Source organism: Branchiostoma lanceolatum, chromosome 2 (assembly GCF_035083965.1).
Source record: "Branchiostoma lanceolatum isolate klBraLanc5 chromosome 2, klBraLanc5.hap2, whole genome shotgun sequence".
Lineage (NCBI taxonomy): Eukaryota > Metazoa > Chordata > Leptocardii > Amphioxiformes > Branchiostomatidae > Branchiostoma > Branchiostoma lanceolatum.
Window position 1 is genome coordinate 30,121,921 of NC_089723.1, and position 23,683 is coordinate 30,145,603.

A 23,683-nucleotide genomic window follows, 5' to 3' on the forward strand; every position below is an offset into this window, starting at 1 on the left:
CTCTGGACACGTGACTTGGCACACTTGTGACGTCAGCGTCGGGTCAAATGCTGTTGGAAGTCGATATCGCGCCCCGTCCCGGTTAAGAGAGGGTTTTCCGATGCGTTGCCCTTCCATGCATCGCGTGCTCTTAATGGCACATTTGTTAAAAAAACACAAAAGAATTTGTCTGTTATAGAGAGTGTTTTTCTTGAAGTTTTGTCCTCATTGACACAAATGCGGCCAGGAGCATTTTAGTTACAAACAAACAATACATATGTCCGATATAACACACACACACACACACACACACACACACACACACACACACACACGCGCGCGCGCGCGCGCGCGCGCGCGCTCTCTCTCTATTTATATATATATATATAGATTTACGTTTTATAAAAAGAGGCAAGTCATGTTGCATTCATTCCTGTCCGTTTCTGAACGTGCGTTTTTCTTTTTCATCTCACTACTTCAAGCCAATTAAGCTCTATTGACAGAGAATTGTTAAGACACATGTAGCATGAATAGGGGCATCATTAGGAGTCTGGCGCAAGAATACCTCCCGCCCACGACACTATATGGTATCATCGTCTGTAAAATTTGTGACCTACGCATGCATAAATGCAAATGTCAATGTGTTTACGGCAGTTGGTTGCCGAATCGCGGCCCTTCAAAAGCGGTATGATTTAAACATTAAGCACTAGTTCCACGTAACCACAAAGGCTGGGAGCATCCCTATGTATTTAGTACGTGCTCAGCGTTTAAGTGTCTACCCCTTGTGGGTAAAAGGAGTAGATGATAGGCGCTAGTTACTCAGGGAAAATTCTACATCAATACGACATCTACGTCGACAACGAATCAGCCGTCCGGTCTACGCGCATCTTGACAAGATACCCAACGCGAGTTCTCAATCATCTTGCGAGAGCCAAGTGCACAGTTTCAACAACCGGGGGACTGTATACGGAACGCGCCTGGAATTTCCGCGGGACACCCAGCCGCTTCTACCGCCGTAATCCGACGCCCTTGCCGGGCGGAGCCTAGGAAAGGTGCCTGCACCACCACGGTCAGGTTAATGCACCCTACACCTCACTTGTCGCTACTGAAAAGGGACCCGTGTTTTCCGACGCCGACATGTAGACCCCTCTGTTTATGCCAGAAGAATGCCAGATTTTTTCCTGTGGGAGCTCTTTCTGCACTCTCCGCAGATTCCCCCATCGATCGTACTGGAGAAGTGTTAATAAACAGGGGAGGCCATCTATTGACCGAAGGGAAGCGCAGACGTTGCCGGTATTGCAGTCAGGCGCACACTCAGGTTTACATCGCCCAGTACGTCATGCGCACCGCCCGTTTCCTGGTCGATATATTTGTCAATGATTAAACCGAGCAGCCTAGTCGTAGAGAGTTCTCTCCGGGAGTCAACAGTGCTACTTGAGACCTTAAAGCCGCCGTCATGGATTTCGGACAACACCTTTTGCTGGGGCTGCTTTTTTCGGTGGGGATACGTCCAGGGAGGGTTTCTACAGTCGAGTTCAACGTTGTGATAGTTCAGCCACTGAACGCGGAGTACAAGTGGACGGACACAAGCCTGGCGCATGTCACTATGGACCAGATAGAGCCCGCAGTCAAGCTAGCCATTAAGAGCGTAGGGGAGACGGGCATGCTAGGACAGCACAACTTCACTACACACACAGTGGACTCGGAATGCAGTCATTACATGACGCTGGTCAGACTTGTGGACCTGTACTATAAAGCTAACGTACGGCCAGACGTTCTGATCGGCCCGACGTGCACCTACGCGGTCGGGCACGCCGGGCGACTGGCCAGCCACTGGGCCGTTCCGATCATTTCTGCCGGCGGGCAGCCGTCGGCGCTCCGCAACAAGACAGGTGGGTACCACGGCGAGTACAAGACACTGACGAGAATGGGAGTCACCTACAACAAGATGGCGAACGTTGTGGTGGAACTTCTCTGGGAATACAACTGGAACCGAGTCGCTTTAATGCACTACGACGCCAGGAACCAACAGAACGACTGTAAATACGGCGCGCAGGCCATCAAGGAAAAACTCGACCGGATCCGCAGCAACACTTCTCTAGACGAGAGAGTCCCGGCCGGCAAGGAACCGATCGATCTGGTGCTAGACAAGTCGTACGACAAGGATTCCAACCTGTCTTACGACAACTTTCTTGTCGAGCTGGCGGAGAGAGCTAGAGGTAAGATCTTGGCATCGTGTTTGAATTCTACATGGTTCTTGCCAAACAAACATACCTGCCCCCGACCTTCAGGTAACACGAGTATCTTTACGTTTGACACCCTCCCCATAGGATGGATCAATGTTAACATCTGTTAAATATCAGTCGTTCGTTCCAAAGCCAAGGCGAGGCATCCAAACATTACAAGGGTTCCTCGTTTCACAACAACAGAAAAGTATTTTGAGCTGAGATTTCTTTCAAGCTGTTTTTTCGTCCACAAAGCATGCCATTTCCGAGTCACTTGACATATAGGGTTCAGTGATATTCACACCCACACAAACCAAGTGTAGAGAGAGAGAGAGAGAAAAAGTAATTGCATTAGACGAGAGAGGTATTTGTCGTTCTGCAATCACACAGAAATAAGGCAGTTACCGGGCCCCTATGGGAAGAAATCAGGCAAACGAACGCTCATTGGCTGTTTCGTTAATCTAATTCTTACTAACACAATAACCCAGACGTCCGTGGTAAATCGTTTGTACCTCAGAAAGTGCATTTGTCTAACGCCTTTATGCGAAAATTTGCAGAAATAAGACTTAATGGCGTTCTGAATCAGGCATTATATATTTGATATGAAATATGAAATCCGTCTACAGCTCTTTCGCCATCTCGTCAAATTGGATATTTCAAAGCCTAACACTCGTCTGATGTTGTAGACACACACGTTATTATGGATTGTAAATTTGATTATGGGCCCTCGCAAGAAGTACGCCGACGTTTTTATTGTAGCGCCTCAGAGGTGCTCAGAAGAATGATCAAACGAGAAAAAAATGATTGCCTGCTTAACAAGTCTGGTTTTCTTTTTTTCCCCCAGCTGTTAGAACAGAATTTGCACAATAACAACTGACAGCCATGCTGTGTATATATTTTTACTTCGGTGAGACAGTCACCCTTCGCTATACACGCCACAATGGCAAAACATCCGTATCCTGGTACAGCTCCTATTTCCGCGGAATGCTTGCTTTCCCCCCTTATCCAGTTATGGCTGTTAATAGAAGGTAGCACGTAGCTAAAGCATGGTGCGATTTGGCTCAGCAAATGTCGAGCCGTTACACATCAGTGCATTGGAGCGCCTCTCCAAACCCACTCTCATTCCCAAGTTATGAAGTAGGGGACTATCCGTTAGATATATCGGACGGGCTTAGCTTCCTAGGCGGAGACCTTGAACGAACAGGCGTCGCTGTTCCGCTTCGCTGTACTTAATTCAATAGCTTCTTGTTTCTCGGTGGGGCGCGATTGCTTGTTCATTTAGTGCGGGAACACGGGGGCATGTCAGAAGATATAGTGGATGGGCATCGCTTGTCTGGCGTGTATTTTTATTTGCATCGCTATACTGCAATGGTAATCTTCTCAAGGGTAGGTTGTACACAACCAAGGAGGTTAATTTTTACCTCCTTGATACAACATATAGCTAATGACGATTCACCGCGTGAGAGCATCGTATAAGAGCGCTTTAAACCGATTAGGGGTTTGTCGAGTCACGACGTTGCGGTGTGCTTTAAATCAATCAACGCTCCGACCAATGGCTGTGGTTTCTGACCGGTCACTTTGTTTGAGAGAAAGCATGTCGCTGCGCGGGAAAATATACGTGTCTCCCCGTAGGTGTGTGGTGCTTTGGGCGGCCATAAATCACTTGGCGCTGGTTCCGTCTGGGTCCATGTTACAACTACAAATGTTGTTCTTACTTTAGCAAATATGTGCATCTGCCGATAAAACGTTACCTGTATCGTCTGCATTTCCTCAGTCACGAACAATAGAAACTTAGTTCTTCAGTGAGATTAACGACAAGTCAAATTCACCCGTTTCCCGCCATTTACGATAAGTGTTCCAATCTATTCCCCATCAACATTAATCCGCTAGGTTACATAAATCCGCCACTTTGAAAAACAGTGAGTTTGAGAGATCTCTAGTGCAGCCACCCCACACACCCGTATGCACAGGTTTAGATACACAGGAGTGTATTATACCAGGGGACGTTGGGTTGGAGATCTGTTTGGACGTATCTTTTCAGGGTGGCGGAATTATGTACCCTGGTGCAATTATGTTAGTAGATGTTAGAACATTAACAATCAGGTTAAGAGATCTGTATGGATACATGGCACTTTGTCAACTGATTAGCGCTGGGTTCAGTTTGTATCGTTTGGTAACTCCCAGCTGGTTCAGTGATTCTCTACAACAAGTCACCGTGTGGACAACACACGGCGACAACCATTGACAAACGTTTTCTGTCATTCAAAAAGAGCAACATACGTAATGGTGTAGTTCAGTGCGATTACAACACCAAAATATTTGCCCATTAGTGAATGGTCAATTGACAAGTCTTCACGGTACATGTTATGTAAGAGGTCTGACGTTATGCTGAAACTACAAGTTAATAGTCAACAAGAACCTCCTTACATGTACGTGGTGTATTCTACAAATGCACAGGACTTCACGGTACATGTTATGTGAGAGGTCTGACGTTATGGTGAAACTACAAAAGTCAATGGTCAACAAGAATCACCTTACATGTGCTATACGAAGGCACACGCTACCCAACAGTATGCAAATCCACGCAATGTATCATGTAGCACTAGAAATATGAAGAAGAAGAAGAAGAACTTTATTGCATGCACGACAATTGTACATGGTACAAAGTATGGCAAGAATTCGTAAACATAATACAAAGTAGAAATATAGAATAAAATTTAACATCCTAATTAATAATACAATACAATAAGGGCTAGCATACATTTTGATATAGCATCTTAATCACTCATACAATACAATAAGGGCTAGAATACATTTTGATATAGAGTAACTTTTTTGATCGAGTTGGTTTAATCATTAGTTTCGGTATTTTTCCTAATGCGAAAGCAGTCGTTAAGATATTTACCTATTTTCGTATTATGGGGATTGTTGCATTTAAATATAAACCCAAAACGGTCGGTAATATCGATACTCTTAAAATTTGTACTTGTTTTGAGAAATGTGAATAACTTATTACGTAAAACATCATATCTAGAGCATTCCATGACAAGGTGAAATTCATCTATATATATATGAGCTTCTGAAGAAAACTGACAATAGGATAGTTGAAACCATATCCTCCACTTGTATGCACCGGCGTTGTAACACAGTTTTTCTCATAAATGCTGTATTTTATTTTCATGCACGTTTTGCTTATCAAATAATACGACTGTGACTGAAAATCAAGTTTACGCATACTTGCTGAATAAGGAAAAAAAGGAGAGAAATCTATAGCGACGTAATATTCTCTGAAACCTAATAATGCGACGGTCCCCGGTGCTGTACTTAATGGACGATCCCTTTTTGATATGAATGTCAACGCCCGCTTGATTGTACATGCTGACAGCATCGTAACGTAAAGTACTTCGACATTTCAAATGAGTACACTTTTCGACTTCCGAATATCCACTTACGCACGTTGACAGGTAATTTTCGTTTTGATCAGACAGGGAATTTATAAGATGCAAGTCTGCCGTATTCTTTATTAGAAGAGGGAAGCTCGAGTAATGAAAATGTCACAATAGACTCGTCAACGGCATCTAAGAAATCACCTTCAACATTTCAACCTTAATAGAAAAACGAGGAAATGGATAGGTCGACGCTTATGAAATCCTGGAAGTTTTCACGTGTGATCATTCTTCTACCAAAGTAAGCGATGTTGTAGAGGTAAGAGTAGTGGCAGCTAATTTCAAAGTTGGTTTGCCGTCTGTCTAGAGACTCTGAGTATTGGTAACTTTTTGAAGTGTTGTTATGCGCGCATATGTAGTTTTGGGGTTCGACAGTATCATGATAACTAAATATGATGAATATTTTAAAATGCACTCAAAAGTGCTAGTTACAACCGTTTTATAAGATTAAGACGAAAAAAAAAGAAAAAATATTTTCTCTACTTCGGTTTATGAGCAAACGTATTGGCATTGGCATAACGGGTTGGCATGGAGTCATTATCAATCGACAGAAATGTACAAGCTGGTTTTCTGTAGTAACGCCGGTCTCAAACCAACGTTTACGATTTGCCATGTGAAAGGGACATGCATGTATAAAAACATTTGGCAATATGCCGTTCTCCGTCATAAGCATGCGGCAGTAATCTTTTTGCTTTTGATATAATAAGACGTTACGACAGGGTACTGACGTTATATTACACTGAGAAAAAGTTCATGACACTTTAAATGCTAAAATAGCTATGATTTTTATGGATAGATTCAAATCAAGTTGGGGTAGATCTATATGTGTATGATCGTGTTTCGTAGAAATGTGATTTCAGTCTCTCCAGACGAAGTGCTGTAGTTCAGACACCTGATTTAGTCGTCTGAAGTCAATCAACACTGAGCGACGTATGTGAAAATAAACAGAACTACTGGGCACAAAACTTGGTCGCATTCACCGTGCCGTGCAGACCTCTATGCCCTTACTGTTTACATTACAACTACATACACAGTAACACAGAGTCACAGATGTTATATCCCACTGTATATTGTTATGCATAGTTTGTAATCACTTACAAATAGTGATCATATCGCCAAGGGTAAGTTCATCAACGCTAAAAATGGTTTGAGGTTTCAAGGGCCAGTGTTTTTTTTTTTTAATTGGAATGCAAGCTTTTTGTTGCCGATGTGGTCCTCATAATACAAAACACGTCCAGCATGTGCTATGTCTCTTGACAAAAGTACCTATATACGTCTGCTATATGCCAGAGGTCAGCGACACACTTGGTATGCATTTCTAGCATGTTTCTTCTCAGGGAGAGTTTGAGTGCATACAAGTGTCAGGTGATTAATTTGCATACTTGTAACTGGCCAACGCGCACCTTACCCACGTTTCAGTGCCTTGTTGTTGCCGTCTCCAATGGGTGTGGGGGGTTGACGAATATGCATTCCTCTTTTATGATATTATAGTTTTCATTTCACGTTTCGTTTTGTTTTTAAACACGATTTTTCTTGACTGTCTAGAACTCTTAACGGTTATTTCAAAACGTGAGTGTTTCCAGCATTGCCCTTGCATTTGGGAACAAAATAAAAGAAATTAAAACACATCTCTTGCAGGATATAAACCACAGAATGACTTATGACCGTGAGAACAACTCGACTGTTCCTTAATCTTCACCTGTTTGTTCGGTATGTTGACACACCACGGGCACCTTCCCCCTTTTTTCTCGCCTTTTGTTTCCCAAACACGGGAACAGTTCAGGGAGACATGAAAGAAAACAATGGCCATGTCACGCACGTAACATGAGGTGTTGTGTGGTCGGCATGAAGTTGTTTTCAAGCTATGGTAGATTTTTTGTAGATTGCATCAGTCTAGACCAAGATCCGAATGCACAGAGAAATGGGTTGTAGATGAACTAATAGGGAACCAAAAATCGAAGTGAGCGAGTTACAGCGCTGTCACATTCGGCGTAGGAGTTTTATGTCGTAGACATGATTTTCCAGCAGACTGTGAGAGAGACAACCGCCAACATGGTTCAAAAACAGCATTTTTAGTAACAGGACAGCTGGAATTTTGTACGAAACATGCACTGCCATCCCAGGAATGCAGTTCGCGATCGCGCGAAGATCGTACGACGAACGTGATATGATATGGCAATAACCTTACACCACTCAACAGACCGGGAGCTCAATAATTGGGTTGTTTCCTGGTTGCATCACCTTTTCGCCCCACAACATGCCCCAAGAACGTGTATATGTCGGGCACTTATCGAACCCACGTGACCATGCATGATGGGTTATTTATTTATTTATTTATTGGGTTTCCAGTTCACTCCGGTTCTTTGGGGGGGAGGGGGTAGCATGGAGGATAAGGCGTAACTTTTACTAAACAAAGAAGACGCAGCATCCCACGTCACCATGGAGCTGTTGGTTTCAGTGGGTTTCTAGTCCACACGTTCCTGGGGGGGGGGGGGGTGCATGGAGGAAAAGGCGAATACTAAACGTAAATTTTGCTAAAGAAAGCTACAGAAGACGCAGCACACTAATGTGTAGTATCGGCACAGATGACCCTAGAAAATTAATCTACAATACGTAAAATTTTTCAGGTCGCCTTTCCCGATAGAAATGGCATTTCCACTGAAAATATTGCACACTTTTCCCGTCACAAAAGTTTTACCTATGCTTCTACAGTCTACACTCCCCATTGTTTTCTCTGCGCTATGGTCCCATATGTGCCAGCTTGCAATCAAATGAAATCAAACAAGCGAAAGTTAGTTTTCAAATGAGCACAACGAGTTTCTTGGCACGATTTCTGACGAGAACGCAATCATTTTACGGTAATGAGTTGCCCCCGCCTAGTCAATATGTCTAAGCCTAAAATCCCGATCCTTGTTCCATATATCATCATTCGTTAAAGGACTCAATACGATCGTCTACCCATTGGCAGTTGGATTTGAAATTTAAGCCAAGGATGCTTCTTGATAGGAAGAGGGCATTACGGGACAACATGACTAGACCCAACCTATGGATATGGATGATATACGCTATCGTAGATATAAAAATGACGTCACATATTTTAGTATTTTTTACGGTTTTATTTTGAACCCTGACAGACGGTAAAATCTATGCAAATTAATGAGGGACAATTCGAATTCGATTAGAATAGATTTTCCTGCATGTGAACAGTCCGATTCGGGATTGATTCGAATTGATCCAATCCACTTCTCGGGGTGGATCGGGGTGGATTGAATCGAAACGAATCGTGAACACCCAATTCGGCTCAATGCGAATAGGTATGGCGTCACAAAATCTGGAAAAGCTTCAAAATCCAAATGAAATATGATATTATCATGCCCTGTTCATATATCCACTTATGTAGGCACATTTGTATTTAACTCTGTGCAAAAACGAGACAATATCATACATTCCTGACACAGCACTCTATTACCAAAATACTGTTCTAGAGCGTTAGCATGTACATTATTCTATGAATCATTTTTATATTTGTCAACTATTAGCAATAGTTTAACGCTCATGTGCGTAAGTTGCCATACTATGTACCAGTTACAATTGTCGCGCAATAAAGTTCTTCTTCTTTTATGTACAGTCTCTTCGACGAATTGAAAACTTGATGCGAATTGACTCGCATAGCTTTTGCCGAGTGTAAACATGACCTTAGTGAGGAAGCTATCATTATCAGATGTAATCCGTTAATCTTATCATGCTATGTATATCCGTGTAGGGAGAAACTAAGGCACAAAATACGTACGTCACAATCCGGATTTATAAGTAAAGCATCGGTGTTTGTTGTGCGTTTCTCAGAAGAGGAGAGAGGAAGCTATCGTTATCAGATGTGATATGTCAATTTAATCATGTTTCCGTCTCAACGATTGGTGCAGGATAACAGTGCTATGATTTCTAAGTAAAACATCGATGTTTGTTGTCCTTTTCTAACAAGAGAAAACAAATAGGGCTCGCTTAGATCGTTTCCGGGGGGTAAAACTTTGTGCTTTGACTAGTAAGCAAATTTGCTCTTACAAACTACTACAGTGTATGTTTTATGCCACCTTTCGTAGTTTTGGGCAAGTCTCTTGCGTATGTTCGTAGCGGCAATTTTCAACGACACACCCTTGTTTGTTAAAGGCACCCAGAGCATGTTTTAAGGCTTGAAAACTGTAGTTGCTGTAATCGCTTTGAAATGGTCATTTAATGCCACTGTTAACCAATATAACCTTACGTATTTTTGGGCAAGTTTCTTGCGTATGGTCGTAGTGGAAACTTTTTCAACGACACACCCTTTTGTGTTCAAACACTCTTACCAGTTGCCCTTACGTGTAGGTCACACACAAGGACCCTACTGTTACCATTGTGAGCCACTTGAATTTATGACTCTGAACTTGACACTTCTATGCTTTTATGACTACACATGGCGTTACTTTATGGCTGTTATGTGTTTGTTTTCTCCACGGAAACGTACCATACGTTGTGGTACGTCTGTTATAATCTTCTATTTAATCTAAATATCTTATATTTTTTGGCACTCTACGTTAACTTGGTAGATTCGATCGTCACCTAGGGTTTCAGTAAGTTGTGTTAAAGTGAACTGTGCACATAAGTCCATTTGTTATAAGTGGTTGTTAACATCATTGCGTGTTCAAAACACCTTAAATTATTCAACATTGTTTGCGTTCAAGCTGTGTACATAATTGTTGGATGATTCATTTGGGGCAATAAGGAAAAAAGAGGACAGTTATTTGCATTCGGTGTCGCAACATGCCACCTATCTAATGACTCACGTATAGTCTGGTAGATACTTTGTTCTCATGTACAACAGGGTATGTTGACTCTCGCCATTTCCATATCAAATGCAAACAGGGTGCCGATACGAGTGTTTGAACGTTTGACTTTGTGCCAGGCACTTTCATTGTTCCAAACTCTTTAGGCCAAGGGTCACGAATGGTGTTTTTTAAAAGGCACAGTCTTTGCCCCACTCTCCAAACATGTTTGTAAGATAAGTTAGAGATGGTTGCAACAAAAGAGCAAACATGTAGAAGCAGGCAAGCAACTCAAATACATTTGAAAGAACTTTCAAACGAATGCATACTGAGAAAATTGTAAAGAAAATGTTTACCCATTTGCACTGACGTGTACGTTTGTGTACCTACGCTGTTTTTGTGTTTGTCTGACAAGTCTGGCTTAAATCTAACGTCACTACGTGTACGTACAGGTGTGTATGTGTGGTGATTTATCGGCACCTTTCTCGCGCGGCGGACATGATGAAATGAAAACGAGGCCATTGTGGCAAACATTAGACTGATCCAAACTGTCCATCACAATTAGCAGTTCAGCCAGTGATTACATGATGGTTAGAGAATCGACCAATGAGGAGGCTGCATGTCCGTCAAATGTCTGCATTTCTATGTTTTTATCTTGCATTTCTGCGTTTTGACAGAGGAGGGCGGGGATCAGTCAACGTGGCTTTAGATTTCTTAATCTTTTCTGTGCCTTGCACTTGTTATATAATATTGATAATTGCATATCATATTTCAAAACTTAGTGTGGTTTGGGAGGAAAACTAAATCTGTAAACTATATTTGTTTCTTTGCCTCATTGGCCTCGTCTTCATTCTATCATGTCCGCCGTGTGAGAAAGTGGTATTCCAGCATTACAATGTACGTCACTGTCGGTTTGATTGTTGACAACCCTGGCTTTAGTCTTTGTCACAGGTGTGTGTTTTGATTTATTGCGATTCTACGTCGTGCGTGGATGAAATAATTTACACGAAATAAAGGATTTGTTAGACGAAAACAAACAACCGGGCAAGCTGTGTCGCATGTAGGTAGGAGCAGGATATACCCTTTGGCAGTTCTTTGGTTGTGTGGTATACAGGGTTAATGACCCGTCCTGAAGTATAAACGGAGTCATAAGACATGGTCGGTTACCATATTTACCGAATAAACCACCGAGTGAGCGAAGTGATTGTAACGTCACAAAAAAGTGAGCAAATAGAAACCGTGCAAAAAGTGGTCAATTTAGAGAAATAATGACCAGTGGTTATGGCAATGTGGAGCCCTCTCATTGATTAACTCCATATGACTATATGATAATAAAAAGCTTATGTGTATGGTGGCATAAAGAAAGAAGGTTTATGTGCAAATCCACCAAATGTTAATTGCAAGTATGTGAAATTGGGGAACATACATATGATCATAGAGACATAGGAAACATACATGTGACAAGGACAAAGATTGACCCGGCCGATTTCTATAATCACTGCATACAGACGAAGCCACTTAATTGCACCTCGGATAAACGCACCTTCCATTTAATTGCACCGAATCCCAATATCCAAAACCGGTTCCCATTCACTGCATTGTTAGTGACTCCGCATATCTGCACCGCGCATGGTCACCAATGCCGGATAACTGCACCAATTTTTTTCAAAAATCCTCGACAAGTTAACTGAAAAGGTGCGCTAAAATCGGCAAACGCGGTACAAATGAGCCGATACCTGCCGGTGTAAAGGCGCAATACCGCCAATATGTTTAAAACTGTTTTGAGTAAAAGAAGGCGGTCTCCATTGACAGTTACGTTGATAGGAATCGTAGCGGTAGATTGCATGGAAAAATGAAAGAATGCAAAATCAAAACAGGTTCGTAGTCATTTCTTTATTTTCAGCAAAGGGTCATAAAATAAAGTAAATAACTGAATAATTTCGTCTGTTTTCTTTGTGCTAGTGTTTCTGACTAACAATACACCCCCTCGCCCATGGCGGTGCGGTCCAGCTGGGCATTTCGCATAATTGCACCAGCCGGATAATTGCACCAAAAACGCTGACAAATGGGTGGTGCAGTTAAGCGGATTCTACTGTATGTGAAATTGGGGAACATACATATGATCATAGAGACATAGGAAACATACATGTGACAAGGACAAAGATTGACCCGGCCGATTTCTATAATCACTGCATACAGTAGAATCCGCTTAACTGCACCACCCATTTGTCAGCGTTTTTGGTGCAATTATCCGGCTGGTGCAATTATGCGAAATGCCCAGCTGGACCGCACCGCCATGGGCGAGGGGGTGTATTGTTAGTCAGAAACACTAGCACAAAGAAAACAGACGAAATTATTCAGTTATTTACTTTATTTTATGACCCTTTGCTGAAAATAAAGAAATGACTACGAACCTGTTTTGATTTTGCATTCTTTCATTTTTCCATGCAATCTACCGCTACGATTCCTATCAACGTAACTGTCAATGGAGACCGCCTTCTTTTACTCAAAACAGTTTTAAACATATTGGCGGTATTGCGCCTTTACACCGGCAGGTATCGGCTCATTTGTACCGCGTTTGCCGATTTTAGCGCACCTTTTCAGTTAACTTGTCGAGGATTTTTGAAAAAAATTGGTGCAGTTATCCGGCATTGGTGACCATGCGCGGTGCAGCTATGCGGAGTCACTAACAATGCAGTGAATGGGAACCGGTTTTGGATATTGGGATTCGGTGCAATTAAATGGAAGGTGCGTTTATCCGAGGTACAATTAAGTGGCTTCGTCTGTACTAGTACACCACCGAGTGAGCGACGCGGTTGTTGGCTGGCCAATGGTATGACGGCCTCATGATCAATATATCCCATACGAGCTCCTGATTGGTCAATGCATTCTGGCTATATGCTAATTCTTGACGATACGTGTTATTGTAATCATTATCATGTTTGAGAGTAGGGGACAATGTATTGTGCGCTGTGTTATGCATGTGGAATTTGTCTATCCTTTTTCAACAACGTTAAGAGTCTGACTTGTTTAGACATTATTCAAAGTGCACGCGATGTCAAAGCAAATAGGATAAAATGAAGATCTAATAGAATCAAGAACTATGTAGGTTGATAGTTCATCTGTCAGTCTCCAGACATATTGATTGGTTGATAAAAGGCAGACCTCAATTATAATTATACTGAAGATGACGGCATTATGAGTACAATGTCGTGGACCATTCAGTGACCAAAAAATCTCGTTTGTAGTTTAAACGAATTCCACATATAAAGAAGTGTATTTTCTAGTTTTGTGTGTTTTGTTGTCTTTGAAACCATACTTCTATGCAGGGTTTATGGTAAGTAAAGTCATTTCCAAAGTACGTCGATGAAGGTGTTCATTTCATTGAATAAAGTTCGGGGGAAAAAATCAACAGTTTAAATTGGCGTGTCCGTGTCCGATAGGGAGCAAATATGAGCAGGATTCGAATATCAAGCTAAACCAAGGTCACAAAAACATAGCCCTACCAGGAGGAAGTAATAAAAGAGCATTTCAAAAGAGATGTCGTTTCCATTTCGTAGCAGAACTTGAATAGAAATTCCTCCCAAAATACAATCTTGAAATTGCTGTAGGCAATGGTCTACTCCTATGGGAAGTTAAAAGTGCTTTTTGTAATATTTCAAAACCACTTCGTGATTAAAAAAACAGAAAATGGAAAACTCTAGGGGACGACTGAAGAAGTTTATCAACCGCGAAACATGCTGCGAAGATGCTTCTATAAACAAGGAAATACCTAACGGGAATTGAATTCAGAGAAAAAACAACTGTCTATAGGGTCCTGGACTCAAGGTGGTGACGTCATCATTGACTCGGAAACATTCGTATCAGGCCAAAGCAGACAAACATTTTGAAAACATTATACAAACTAAATCTGGATAAAGTCACTGACAGAGTCAGACGTTTCAGATATGATCCGCCCCTCTTTGGTCAATGAGCTGACTGTTCAATACTTTCCCCAGTTGATTTTGTAACAAGTAAAGGTTTATTTTGTATAATGTATCATTTACATGGATGTTTATATGCGTGCCCGTAACTTGTATCACAGTGTTTTGAAAAGATTCTGGTTTCATAGCTTATCTAATCAACACATGTTAATGATACAAGAGCTGAACATTTCTCTGGAGATAACTACGTTTCTGTTTTATGTGTATATTTTACCAAAGGAACAACATATCGCCTTTCGTGGTTGTCAGCTTCCCCTGGATGATGAATACAACATAAAGAAAGTAGTACAATCTCTGGAAACACAGACACACAGACAGACAGACCACAAACAATACTGTGAATGCAGAGATATTCGCAGTGATTTATGTTCGCAGTTTTCGCGAAAGGTCGTTCCATTGTGTGACTGTAGCGCTACTATTGTTTCAAACACGAACTCAAAACCACCGCGAACATTCCATTGTCTCCCTACCGCAAAATTAGCTTTTTTGCATTTACAGTACCATGTTTATGGAGGTATCAACTATATATATTACCGTCACAAGCGTAGTTTCTCCTACTTAACCTATTTACTCGTAATGCTGCATCAAGCGACGTAATTATTTTGACAACAAGCGAGGATTACGGCTTATCTTATCAAAGCATGTCATTGAGAGCTGAACATTTTTTGGAGATAACCAATGTCACAACATGTTGCCCTTGGGGCCGGCAGCGAATGGGTGGGCAGCGCCATTTCTTTTCAATTAGGCCACACTGACTGCGTTGAATGGATGGTATCCTCAAACGCTTCAATTTACGTCCGTTTCCAAGAAAACCCAGTGAATAGTTTCTTCAGGTTGGTAAGTCGCTGAATGCACTTCTTTGTACACAACCAAGTGTTTTATTCAATACCGACATTTCGGTGACCATCTGTCACCTTCCTCAGGGCAATCCTGACTACGCACTGTAGCAAGATGTCAAATTGCGGCCCGAAGCGTAACTTGTTTACACATATACATCTATTTTATTAGATAGGTAGTTCATGCATCGTTTTACAACCGAAGCTTTGAACTATACTGTCAATTTTACAACGAAGCTGCAAAATGAGCAAATATAGGCCGTTAATTGCAAAATTTTCAACAAAATCGGAAAGCGGTACTAATGTCGTAGAATGCTCCTTTTTGTTATATTTTTTTGCCATGTGTATCAATACAACTAAGCTGAAATATCTACTTCGAGGTCTGAGCAAAGCTTTCCAAAGTCAAAGAAGTGAACGTGTGATGTAAAAAAAAAATTATTGTTTGGTACACCATGTTCTATGTGTGCAGTCATTTGTTCCACCTTCCTGACCACTTAGCTTTTATAATGAAGACAACTTTTTTTGCCCATCTTTTTTTCAATTTAGGGGTGACGAGAGGATGTCTTCCATATAATCGAATCATTATGGCCTAAGCTTTGAAGCCTTCATGTTGGCATGTGGTGGCAAGCGAACCTCTCAGACTTGCCTGGCAGCCTCAATTTTCTCAAGATTGCATCTTAGTTTACCCCCACGCTGTTCCAATAACCTTGTGATAGAAAGGGTGTGTTCTGGAGTGTGTAGCCTCTGGCGTAGTTTGCTATAGAGTTCTTTTGTAACAGGAGCAGACAAGCAACAGCCCTTGTCTTCTGCTATAATGATGATAATTGTATTCTTTTAAGTGTGGAGGTACTAATAATTTCATAAAGTCTCTCTTTGAAATATATTTATTATATCTTGTTTATGTTGCGTCTGTACTTTCCATCCAAATACAATTCAAATGAAAAGACATCACCGAAACCGTTTTGCTTTGATTTATGACGTGTATTTGTAGTGACAAAAATTATGGAGAATTTATAGCTCAGATGTTGACATTTGCTTCAGCCGTTTTATGGTCTGTTCAAAGATGTTTTCTCTATTTTGTAGAGGTCAATAGAAAGCGTAAAGTGTATGGACCAAGTTATGGCCAAGTTGATTCGATTGTATGGATGACATTCTCTGGACACTGCAAAATTGAGGCGAGCGTGTGAAAAAATAAAAGTTTGGCCAAAAAAGTTGCCTTCTTTGTGTACTCTAAGTGGTCAGGACGATTTAACAGATGACTTAGCTTACACTAACAGAACATGGTATACCAATATGTCTGTTCTTTGTTCTTTTACATCTTCTCCTTTACGACGAAATCGGTAACCTATTAATCCGCCGGGTTACATAAATCCGCCACTTTGAAAAACAATGGTTTTGAGATCTCTCTGGTGCAGAACTACACATTTTAGATATACAGTAGTGCATTATGCTGGGCCATGGGGGACGTTGGGTTGGAGATCTGTTTGGACACATCTTTTCAGGGTGGCAGAATTATGTAGTACTACCCTGGCGGATATTATGTTAGTACATGTTGCGTTTTATGATTATAAACGAGGGTTTAGACAGAATGCTCGAGATGGCTGGGTCAGCTAATTTTCTTCCATTAGTACGTTCATGGCAGCCAAGTGTGTCTTGTTGTATCAGAGTCTACGTACGGAATTTGTAAACTTGAAGTAACAGCTGCAACACATTCCGCTTGGCTGTAGTTCAATTGGATTCGGGGATTTCGGGCTACGAAATGCCAGTTTCTTCAAGTTTGGATACAGTTTGAATTTGTAAACTAAAACAGACGGGTTAAGATCGATAAAGACTCTTATGAAAGATAATATACATTCGCAGGTTTTGCTTACTTGCTTGGTATGTATGTCGATTGAGTGCTAGCCTTACCAGCCGCTGCTCGAATCACCCAAATAGTCTGGTCCCCTTTTCCCACTGGTCGGCTAGGGATGTTCTCAGTACCGGGCCCAGTCTGCTATGTTTAGGCCTCACAGTCTTTCTAGCTGGCGTTTCTTGTTATAAACTTCATGGGCGGTGTAATTGAAATCAACCCCGTAAAAATTCTCCGGCGAGCTCTAATGCACTGGACGGGCAGAAAGCACTTTTTGCACCGTAGAAATAGCAGCGAGCTCACGATGGTATGGTTACCAGGCTTGCACGTTGCAAACTGCCCACACAGGTCAGCTTCTTGGCACGAAGGCCAACATGCCCCCGAGGAAATTCTGCCACAGACCCCTTGAGGAAGACCCTTAGCTGTTAATTGAATTCAGACAGGCAAAAATTCACCGGGGTGGGCTTAGTTGGCCAGGCGGGGATACATGCTTGCAGCGCCGAGGAGACCCAGTCCTCAGCCCTGGGAGAGACTAGTGACCTGGTTAGAAATACAGTGGCTCCCCAGATGCATCTGTCTAGTATGGTTTACAGATGGTATGCGCATTACTGGATATATAACATATTACAGCAAGAGACCAATCCTACAGCCTAGGCCACCACCCCCATAACGTAGAAATGCAAAATAAAAACATGAAAAGTACAGATATTTGACGGGTATGTAGCTAGCTCTCTTTAACTTATAATTATGATTGACAGTTAGGATCGGTCTAATAGATTTGTTATCCCCTTTCTTGATTTTAAAATTTCTCCCAAATTTCTTGAACATACAGTGGTTAATAGTATAGTTTTGTTCATATTCATAACCCAATATCAAAGATAAGCTGCTAAATACTGGCCGCAAGATTCTAAATCCTCAACCGTAACGGAGAACACATCGCTGACACTAAAACAATATTTCGTCATACTTCCATCCTCTTTAAGCGTCATGATTATATCCAATCCATACTGTCGTGCACGTATAGGTATGTAACGTTGAATACGTGCAGTAATGTCAACATGGCGCATGCGGCATGCGCAAAATTAACAATCTGGACACTCAAAATTTCTTTATGGACTTAGTTCAGGCACCTCACGCTCGTAAGCTCTCTCTGGATGGATGGAGAACGACTCTCCAGAATCACAAGCATGCGTTTTAGCAGTCGCTCGTTAACAGACGAACCCTCACTGACTCTCTAAGTAGAGAACACTTCGCCTCTGCCTATTAGACTGAAAACGCTCACGTCCACAAACTACAGGGGATTTGGAAAAGAAGTTCTCTGGCCGCTAGCTTTCATTTTTCAAATGCTCTTCTGACCTACAGTGTGATGCAACAGGTGAAGAATTGTGTCCCAGCTTGGTCGCTTTCATAGAGGTCTTGTAAGGACACCGAGGACTAAAATAGAATACTACAGACATGGTATATTGGTTATCGTATTTTTTTCCGTTAACAAAGCTAGAATGACACACAAAGAGGTGATACGTGCCAAATGTTGATCTTTCTTTGTATCTATTGATTTCTTTTTTAATTTTTTTTGCCTGTTAACGTTCGTCTTTTTTGCATGTCTTTTTTTCTCGCTATATACTCTACATACAACTAACACTGGCGAGAGGAACCTGGTTAAACCCAAACGGCAGATCTTTAATACCCCAATCGCTGACGAAAGGCAGTGGATGCTACCTGAAACGCCTGACCGTTTCCAAAATCTATCCAGTTACTTCGGTACCTGTTACCTTGCGTATTTTACTACCTGGATGTCTAACCTTCATCGACGTACTTTGGAAATGACTTTACTTACCATATTTTAACCATGAATAACGTTTCTGAATCGGATCTAGACAGAGGGTATAATGTTACTGACTGTGAAACTCTCAGGGGAACTCTACCTGTACTATCGTATCTGAGTTCGCAAATTAACGTCTCTTGATGTCAAGATCTCAAGCTTGGCTACTCTCACGCCGCACGGCAAGCGTTATGACAAGAACAGTTTACACCTGAAACGTACTGGAGTGGACAGAGTTAGACTAAACTTATTCCACAGGGAACAGGGCAGTGCACAATTAGCCACGATAGCCATGATGGTAGATGCTGTCAGACTTGAGGGGCCATTTACCGCCTATAGCGGGGTTATTTGCCGTAAGGAACGGCACATTTGCAATCCTCCTTGGGTCTCTTTTGTACTGGAAATTGGGGTTAGCTCGCAGTGTCAACGTCAGAACATTCTTGGCTACACAGCGTCCTCTCCATCCAATTCAAAAACACTGCTAACGCTAACGCGAACACCACAGTGCCCTGTGGGCTATTACTTTATAGCGCGATTTGTCAGGAGAAACAAAGTTTGTATCAAAGCTGGTATGTGTTTCCCAAGATACGTACATTACTTGTGCACAACTTGAATGATATCGATGCCCCCTCCCCCATCGCAAACGAGGTTTTGATACCTAGTCATGCATGTATCCCACAATCCTTTTCGTGCGCATCATCTGCACAAATTGGGGGCAAGTCTTTACGTATTTCAAATTACAACCGGCACTTCCTTTCGACCTTTACGACCCGCAAGTGTGCAATGTTGTAATACTACAATAGGTCTATCGAGGTCAAATCTAATATATTGCTACAAGAGACAAGCCTATAAATTATTCGTATAGAGTGGTCACCTTCTTCAAGTGCGCAGTGCACAGCGGAGTTAGATAATCGGTATTGACAATTCTATACGTTAAACCCGCAAGGCAGTTACGTCTTGACTTATGCAGCTGATATATCCTTCTTGATTTTTGAACGAAGTACATGTGATAGAATTGTGTTTGCAAGTGGAAGTGCAGACCAGTTATGAGAAGGGGTAGGGGTATAGACTCAGTCACGTTTGGGACCGCATCATTGCCACAACGACACCCTGCGGCAAAGAGCAGTACAGCTCATTCATGCCTTACTTGAAGTGCATAAGACACCAATGACATCAGAATTAAAAATTTCCTGACATTACTTGAACCATTATTGTTTAATTACATAGACATTTGCACAAAATATGCACCCTTCGGATGTTATTGAACATCGAACTATGAAAATATTATACCTCTAGCTTTTGATTCTTCAAACTCAGCTAATGGTAAAGCAAGAAGGGCTACGTGGTCATACGTTACGCTAGATCTTTCGTAGGGCAAGACGCAGTCATGAAAATTGATTGTATGTAGGGATGTTGGCAGACAGAGATACACGATGTGGAGATGAGGTCAGGAGTAGCTTACGAGGCCACTAACCACCTTAACTTATCATCTTAGGTTCACAGAAAAGTCAGACTTGAACTCAGCAAGAGATTTTGATGGACTTTTTCTACGCATCGCGGGCAGTACCTACAGGCTGGCTAACTTGAAATCACCGCGAAAAGCCATTCCATTGCGTGACTGCAGCGCTGCTATTGTTTCGAGCGGGGACTCAAAATCATCACGAACATTTTATTTTATCCTTACCGCAAAATCAAATCCTCGCGAACATTTCTGCATTTAAAGTACTTGTTTACGAGATAGTGTTGTTCAATCCTGGAAAGGGCATTACGGTTGGGGCTGCACCCGTCTTTCGGAAGGGACGTAAAATGGAGGTCCCATGTTCGAGATGGTGCCTCGAGCACGTTAAAGGGGAAGGGCTAGAAAACCCTCCTTGTAACAAATCATATATACCCTGCTACTGAAACAGCAAAGAAACTTGATGCCCTATGTGCCACTAGGCACTACAGGGGTTCAAACGAACGAAGGGACGAACAAACACTGGTCCAGGAATGTACAAATTATGACGTTTATATGTATTCACAATGGCGTCTCCCATCACCCCTCATTAGATTTTTCTCGGAACACGTTCTAAACGATGCTTGCATAATCCACCCACTCGCTATTCCTATAAGTTCTTAATGCCAACAACGTACGGGAAAGCATGATTGCTGTTTTCGATTGCAGAATACACATGCAACGGTGTTCGATGCAAATGCAATTTTCTTGGACTAACAACTAGCTAATGAATCCAAATTCGACTAGCGTAATTTTGTTGTTCCTTTCCAAGAACTCTATAACCATCATCCTAATGGCGTCAATTGTTGTACCATTAAACCACTAGATATGGCCAAGCATAAAATATTGCGCAAGCAAACCGTTAAAATGCACCATCACTCTAGTGCTATGGTATACCATGAACGCCTCGAAATGCGTTTCGAAATGTCACAAAGTCAGCTAGAGCGTTTAACCATCAAAATTGCTGCATTCCTCCAAGCAGCTTCCGTCAATCATACAGATGCATGGGCATAAAATAAAACGCACCATACATAGTTAAGACCCACCCTCCTGAATCCTCATGCATATATACAGTTGATTTTGAGCAGATTATCTTCGTAAGAAGGTGAAGTTAGTCCCAATTAGCCTTTTGGAGACCTTAGGTACAGTGGGTTGTACCTACGGTATTAAAAGGCAGAGCCCAACCCTCTCCTTCCACCGCATTTTACCTTCCCAACCGAAGCCAGGTACACATTTTTACACCAGGGTGGAGTGAGGAAAAAATCGCGTTAAGTACCTTTGCCAAGGGCACAACATCGGGGGCATGTCAGGGGATTCGAACCCAGGACCTCTGGGCTAAACACCCTATAATCGTTACGCCAACCCGACGCCACACAATTATGCAGATGATTCTGAACATATCATCTTCTTATCAAACGTTAAGATTTGACAGGTAGACTCCCTGTAAGCTATAGATAAGACCGTCTATCTGCCGCTATCTGCCACTTATCTAGCTATCCATTTGTCTATATGGAATAAACAGAGATTGTAGTATAGATAGGTGATCTGATACAGGATTATAAATTCTCCCCTTCGGCTACTCATGGCGATTTTATGACGTGACGTCATACGTGACGTCATAGCCGCCTTGCCTGTTGGTTGAATCTAGAAGAGTCAGACCGAAACAGTTCGTGTATGTTATTTCACAATTTTAGTGACTGCATTTACAAACACGAATTAAGGTAACAGCTTCCAGGTTCAACCATCTAACATGGCGGACACGGTCACGTGAAAGTCACGTGATAGTCACGTGATGAGTGCATACATCTTTCCAACTATGGTAGCCTAATTTGTTGTAAGCAGCAATGCTAAAGTATACCATATTTCTTGAGATTCTAAATCAAATATCATTTGGAGTGGGCGGGTAAAGCCAATTTAAATCTAATTCGATTACGATTGTAGTTTTTTTTTACTACAAATAGAGAAGCTTATAGTTATAGGGCTTGTTGTAAGATAGGACCATTCAAGTGTCCATTTACGCTCACTTTGCACACCACTGAGTGAAGAACCAATTTGGTTGAAGTATGCATATCTAACGTTACAGGGGACATGGCAAGGCTTGCAGTTTGTGATCAGGCTTGTTAATGACAGTCATCAAGGTGCATTCAAATGTCTGTGCCGACTCTGGAGTATCGAATGCTGTCGAGTCAGAAGGCCTCTCCCTTTGAAGTGTAGACTAACGTTTAAAGTAGTCAATATCTAATTAGAAGACAAGCGTCTAAAGAACGTCCGTGTAAAGGAATGAAAGGATCAGGCATTGCATTTCTAACAGCTAAAGCCCCTGTCATGCATAGCCGACCATGGCCCCCCGACCTTCTCTAGACCATGGTTCGGAGGTGGTCGTAGGCAATGTCATCTGTGGTTGGGAGTTGGTCGGCAACGTTGCTTTGTGGTCTTAAAAGGTCGTCTGTTCCAGCCGACTGTAAGTTTTGAAAAATCAAAATCGGGAAAGTTATATTCTGCTGCGAACTGGAGCTAGAATAGGATGGATTCCCAACTACTCCCAACTATTAAACCGTCGACCTTGGCTGGAGAGTGGTCCGGAACAAAGTACGTCATGAGCAGGTCTTGAATGTGTGACAGGGAATTTACGAAAAACTACCAGCGGGTCTTAGTTCCCCCTGAAAACGTATTGATAACCAACCACATGAGTCCGAAGAGGTCATAGGTCTCCCTCCATGACGTCAACGCTGACCGTTGAGGATGAGGCGATTCAAAACTTTCCCCTTTTACGACCGTAAATTCACACGTACCTTTCGCGAACCCACTTTCCCCACAGATGAAACTGGTAATTTCTTTCGCTTTCACAAGAATGACCCTGGGATTTGTGGCCCTATCTTAAAACCGTGAATGTGGTGAACAGCTTGCGAGCTGGCGCTGACCCCTGTGACCCGACCATAAGCGGGGGATGGACTGGAAAGGTGGCGGTAATCAGAGACCGAGGAAGCCAACGCAATGAACCGAATGTATCGGGCCGAAAAACTATTACCGCGCCGCGGCTACGTGAAATTGCCATTCCGGCTACACTTATGAACGGTCATCTGACCGATGAGTCGTATAAAGGAATTCGAAGGAACCGTTTCTCATTTTTGAGTTTTATATCCAGGTCTATGCATTCAGCAATAAAATAAAGTTGTGTATAAAGTTCGTACGCTTGTTTTCAAGCCCTTGTCTTATGTGGGATAGGTGGTCATGCTGACTGTGAATCATGGG

At 42.1% G+C, this 23,683-nt stretch overlaps 1 protein-coding gene across 6 annotated transcripts in view; it reads left to right on the forward strand.

The window, feature by feature from the left end:
• The window catches only part of LOC136428520 (atrial natriuretic peptide receptor 1-like), an 82,014-nt gene that overhangs the window by 6,499 nt on the left and 51,832 nt on the right, over positions 1-23,683 (forward strand). Inside the window, exon 1 of one of the 6 annotated variants that reach the window (XM_066418098.1) lies at positions 742-2,198. The exons of 3 other annotated variants lie outside the window; for them this stretch is intronic. In XM_066418098.1, coding sequence (XP_066274195.1) covers positions 1,436-2,198 — 763 coding nt within the window. In that variant the 5' untranslated portion in view covers positions 742-1,435. Of the gene's footprint in view, positions 1-741; positions 2,199-23,683 lie in introns of those variants that run through there. 2 more of the 6 variants (XM_066418097.1, XM_066418103.1) reach the window with 2 other exon arrangements.